The sequence below is a fragment of the Chanodichthys erythropterus genome, chromosome 14, assembly GCF_024489055.1.
Source record: "Chanodichthys erythropterus isolate Z2021 chromosome 14, ASM2448905v1, whole genome shotgun sequence".
Lineage (NCBI taxonomy): Eukaryota > Metazoa > Chordata > Actinopteri > Cypriniformes > Xenocyprididae > Chanodichthys > Chanodichthys erythropterus.
This window is the reverse complement of record NC_090234.1, coordinates 23954641-23960157: the sequence shown is the minus strand read 5'-3', so window position 1 is coordinate 23960157 and position 5517 is coordinate 23954641. Positions and strand designations below refer to the sequence as shown.

Sequence of the window (5517 nt, the reverse complement as noted above, 5' to 3'; positions counted from 1 at the left end):
TTGTTAATTAAACAAAATCACTGGTAAAAAAAAACACCTTAGTATCGATATTTTTATTTGAGTATCGATACTTTCGATACTCAACGTCAGTATCGATATATCGATACTTCATATCGATCTGCCCATCCCTACTTACAAGTCATTATTTGCATTCAGAATTCACGGATTATATAGTGCCTGACTATCGATAGCCTACTTCTTTCTCTTAGTTTCTGAAATGACTTTTTCATTTTAAATGCATTTTCAAATACATTAATTTATACAATAAAACCATCTTCTGTTGGAATAAGTAACAGTGTATCATTTTTTCTTTATGTGGATATTTATTTCTATTTATCAGACAAGTTTAAACATAATATACAGTCATTTCCAGTTTTTTTTTATTATGTAAAACATGCATTATCCAAGACACTAGACAAGTGTTTTCTACTACTGTGGATTAGAAGGAATATTACTAACAAATAAGCAGAACTTTGAGAAATACAGGTTAGCACAGTATTCATAAACATGATGTTAGTTTATTTCAAGTTAATTTGCTGTCTCTCTGAGGGTAAGACAGACGCTAGCCAATCAGTAGTGCGCTTGCGTGCCTCTTCCCAGTCATAGCGAGGGCAATATCCGAAATCCCTGTGAGCTTTTTGATATGAGAAACTAAATGGTGTGTTTAACATGGTCAGTAACTGCCTATTTAGGGGTGGAGTGAACGTCAGGATGGGTCGGAGCACTACGTGCAGTAATTCCACAAGGAATGACAGAAGATATAGAAGTGGAAAGGGCAAAGTGGGCCTCTCTTGTATCCCAAAGCCTAATGGTGAAAGAACAGCATAGTTAAAGTCTGAATAGCTGACAGGTGGTGTGTCGTCTGAGACGTAATAGAAGTTTCCACCCATCACGGCCCTTTTCTGAGAATCTTTGAGGGCCCGACCTGCTTGTAGATGTGCCAGGGCTGCATTTCCCACATAGACAGGATTCACTTTTGCCTCACGTCGTGATGTTCTCAGCAGCATGTTTCCATTGCGAATTCCATCCCTCATGTGGCCTAAAGTAAATCGACAGCCTGGTCCATAGATGTACATGGGCCTCAATGCACAAGTAGCCAGCTGACCTCCATTGCGGAGCAGCTCTCCATTGGCCTGAAGGCAAATCTGTTCAGCCTCCTGCTTGGTTTTGCTGTAGTTAAACTTAAGACAGGAGGAGTAGGGGGTGTCCTCATTGCCGTTAATGATTGGATCACCACGGGGATTGGGACCAGCCACCTCAATGCTGCTAGTATAAATGAAGGAGGCTACATTTTCTTGGATGCAGGTCTCGAGCAGCAGCTGTGTTCCTGCCATGGGAAAAAAAATGTTCATTGTCTTTGAACCTCATTATTACTATGTGACCCTGGACCACAAAACCAGTCATAAGGGTCGATTTTTTTGAAATTGAGATTTATACATCATCTGAAAGTGGAATAAATAAGCTTTCCATTGAAGTATGTTAGGACAATATTTGGCAGAGATACAACTATTTGAATATCTGAGGGTGAAGTTGTCCAAAATGATGTCTTTAACAATGCATATCCACTTACAAAAATAAATTTTTGATATATTTACGGTAGGAAATTTATAAAATATCTTCATGGAACATGATCTTTACTTAATATACGGATGAGGATTAGGGCCAAGCAATAATAAAAAAATAAAACCATCTCGAGATTAAAGTTGTTAAATTTCGAGAAAAAAAAAAGTTAAATTTCGAGAAAAAGTCGAAATAAAATGTTGAGAATAAACTCGTTAAATTACGATAAAAAACCCGTTAAATTTCGAGAAAAAGGTTGAGATAAAATGTTGAGAATAATATTCTCAACATTTTCGACTTTTTTCTCGAAATGTAACTAATTTTTTCTCGTAATTTAATGAGTTTATTCTCAACATTTTATTTCGACTTTTTTCTTGAAATTTAACGATTTTTTTCTCGTAATTTAATGTGTTTATTCTCAACATTTTATTTTGACTTTTTTCTTGAAATTTAACGATTTTTTTCTCGTAATTTAATGTGTTTATTCTCAACATTTTATTTTGACTTTTTTCTCGAAATTTAACTAATTTTTTCTCGTAATTTAATGTGTTTATTCTCAACATTTTATTTCGACTTTTTTCTTGAAATTTAACGATTTTTTTCTCGTAATTTAATGTGTTTATTCTCAACATTTTATTTTGACTTTTTTCTCGAAATTTAATGCATTTTTTCTCGTAATTTAATGAGTTTATTCTCAACATTTTATTTCGACTTTTTTCTTGAAATTTAACGATTTTTTTCTCGTAATTTAATGAGTTTATTCTCAACATTTTATTTCGACTTTTTTCTTGAAATTTAACGATTTTTTTCTCGTAATTTAATGAGTTTATTCTCAACATTTTATTTAGACTTTTTTCTTGAAATTTAACGATTTTGTTTTTGAAATTTAACAACTTTAATCTCGAGATGGTTTTATTTTTTTATTATTGCTTGGCCCTAATCCTCTTCTGTATTAATATCCTAATGATTTTTGGCATAAAAGAAAAATCAACAATTTTGACCTATATACTCTTAAAAAAAAAAAAAAAAAAATGGTGCTATATAGTGCTAAAAGTGGTTCTTTGGGGAACCACTTTAAGTGCTGTATAGCACCAAACCTTGGTGCCTCATTGGTTCTTCAGTGGTGGGATGACTGAGGTGCTATATAGCACCGCTACTGTATAAAGAACCTGTTAAGCCCCTTTAAAGGTTCTTTACAAGCCAAAGAACCACTGTTGGTGCTGTTTAGCTCCATTTTTGTTGAAGAAATAAAATGCGATATGGCATCTCTTATGGGTTCTACATAGCACCATTTCACAAAGGTAATGTATATCACATTTAAAGATATGGTGCTACATAGAACCAAAAGTGGTTCTCCCATGATTACGAGCCAAGAACCACTTTTAGTGCTATATGGCACTTTTTTTGTACTGTTTTGTATTGTTGGCTATTGCTACAAATATACCCGTGCGACTTATCACTGGTTTTGTGGTCCAGGGTCACATATTGTGTTGTGTTGGCATATTTTTATTAGTCAGAGTGGATTTTCTAATGGATTTATTTGTATTGCTAAAGGAAATCTAATTCAGAAAATTTAATTCAGTAATTTAATTCACCTTTTGACTACAAGGTCCCCCATAGGATTCCTTTGGTACATGTGCAGCTAATTGACAAAGTTTTTAACAAAGTTAAAATTAAAATAATTACATTTCAGGATTCCAGAAGTTTTAAGTACTGATTATTTTTTAGGGGCCTCTTTCTTTTTAACAAATAAATTTACATGAATTTTCCAGTTGTTTGTGGTTTATAGAATAAGGTATGAGGATAAGGATTTTTAAAAAATATTTCATTACATTATTTTTTTCCAATTTATACTTGATAAAATATTTTAGAGCTTGGCATACCTACAAAAATGATACAAAAAAATATTTTATTATATCCAGTTTTTCCAAGACCATGGGAATCCTGTTTCTTCAAAGACAAAACACAGTTGTTGAGAAGATGAATTAAAATAAGAAATATATTGTTTTTTAGTAATTTAGTAAGCTTGTTTTTAAATTTTCTGGGGTCTCCTAGTGGGCTCCGGCCCTCCAGTTTAAGAACCACTGATACAAATGCTCACTTTTTGTCTCAATCACTTTTTCTTTGACAAAAAAATTCATCTAATTCCCCTATATTCATCTACATTCTATATTCATCCTGAAAATTTGTATCAGAATTTTTTAATCTTAGTTCAAATTAATTCAGGCTTGTTAGCATGTGGCAAAGACCAGTACAGATCTCTCACCTTTAACATTAACTCCATACAATTCACTGTATTCAACTGCTCCAATGACATCGATGAGAGACGCAGTGTGGAAAACAAGTGCTGCTCCTTTACAGGCTCTTCTCAGCAGCTCACAGTCCCTGATATCCCCCTCAAAAACACTCAGTTTAGTCTCCCCCCTGCAATCTGAGGACACACACAGAGAAACAAATCACAGTCAGAGTGTTGATTTTATGTATTTCTTTATTTTTTCCCCTATATTTGTTGCTTATAAAGAGTTGAGAAAGTAAAAAAAGACAGAAATATCATGTGAACAGTTTACATCTACATTCTTAATATTCTCAAGCAAAGTGCCAAACAGGAAGAAGAAAATCAACTACTATGACTAAGAGACCCCACAAAACCAAAGAATATAAAAAGTGACCAACAGAGTTCACAAAAAGGAGAAATACGTGAGGGATTTGCTATTTTAGATGAGAAATACTGTAATGGGAGTATCCACTTACCATCAAGAGACTGTATTAGCTCAGACTGGATGTTTCTATCCAGCAGTCGGATCTCTGCAAGCTTCTCCTCTTCCAGCAGCAATCTGATCAGCTTTCCTCCCAGAAACCCGCAGGCTCCTGTCACCACACACACTTCTCCAGACAGAGCCATGGCAACTGCCCCCGGCGCCAGCACCTCTTCACTTCTGGGTGACACTTTGTGTTATGCCACTCTGATGAAATCGTACTAGAGAGAGGTACTGGAAACCACAGTGATGTGATGAGTCCTCGGAGATGGTGGAACAGACTGGGAGGGTGGTGTGTTTTTAAGCCCTACTATCTGCCAAGGACAGCCTCAATGCCACAGGCTGGGAATGGGATTTGAGAAACAGGGTCAAGGTGATAGTCAGCATTCTGTTTTTTTTTAAAGGTTCCTGTTTTTATAGAGACAGCAACTGTTGACATGAAATCAGGTTTTATTTATGCAGTGGCATAATTATTTATGTAATTTGAGTTCATTTAACTTAAAATGTTTTGTAATATTAATTACTTTGTAGTTATTATACATAGTATATTTAAGTTCAGTGTACTAAGCAAGTTAACTTGCCACCAATCAAAATGCATCCATGCCTCCCATCATGCATTGCTGTATGAATAAATTATGAGCTGAATTGTTTTAGTAATTTTCTTTATTCTCACTATTTAAGTTTTGCTGTTTTTCTGTGACTTTTTAGTAGCTTGTCTTCTAATGTTCAGAGTTGAACTGTTTATCAGAATATGTTGCTTATCAGAGATTGAGCTCTAAATGAGTTCAGTGATTCAGATCTAATAATGATTATGTGAAAACATAATCAACACCACCTGATCATCTTATAACTTTGCTTGTCTGGTCAGTTTTAATGCAGTTAAAACTGCCCAATCAAAATTTAATATTAAAAAGTCAAGGGTCAAGAGCTCAACTAAAACAAACCCTGACCCTGATCGATGGTGGTAACTTAAAAATTGAGAGTTTCTCACTTGGTGAAAAACTACAGTATAAAAAGGTAAATGTTTGGAAAAAATGTCTGTAGAACAGCCAAAACAAATGTTCCAACTGCTCATCAACAGCTCCTTGAATTCACATACACCAGGACAAAAAGGCATCATTACCTGCCATAAAAACCAGTGTGTAGGAGGCGTGGTCAGGAGAAAAACGTCATAATTTAAGTGCATTTAACTTACATTTAT

General features: G+C 34.5%; 1 protein-coding gene across 1 annotated transcript; it reads right to left on the bottom strand.

Annotated features, from left to right (window-relative positions):
• Positions 1-331: 331 nt before the first annotated feature.
• On the bottom strand, positions 332-4567 carry hsd3b1 (hydroxy-delta-5-steroid dehydrogenase, 3 beta- and steroid delta-isomerase 1). The gene is made up of 3 exons (XM_067409870.1): positions 4312-4567; positions 3827-3991; positions 332-1327 (listed from the first exon to the last, which is right to left on the bottom strand). Exons 1-3 carry the CDS (start codon positions 4460-4462, stop codon positions 519-521), a joined length of 1125 nt encoding a protein of 374 aa, XP_067265971.1. The 5' UTR covers positions 4463-4567; the 3' UTR covers positions 332-518.
• Between the last annotated feature and the right edge of the window lie 950 nt (positions 4568-5517).

Coding starts and splice junctions, on each gene's coding strand:
- hsd3b1 (XM_067409870.1), bottom strand. CDS start 4,462: ATGGCTCTGTCTGGAGAAGTGTGTGTGGTGACAGGAGCCTGCGGGTTT. Junction 3,992..4,311: donor GCTAATACAGTCTCTTGATG/GTAAGTGGATAC, acceptor GTGTGTCCTCAG/ATTGCAGGGGGGAGACTAAA. Junction 1,328..3,826: donor GTATGGAGTTAATGTTAAAG/GTGAGAGATCTG, acceptor TTCCCATGGCAG/GAACACAGCTGCTGCTCGAG.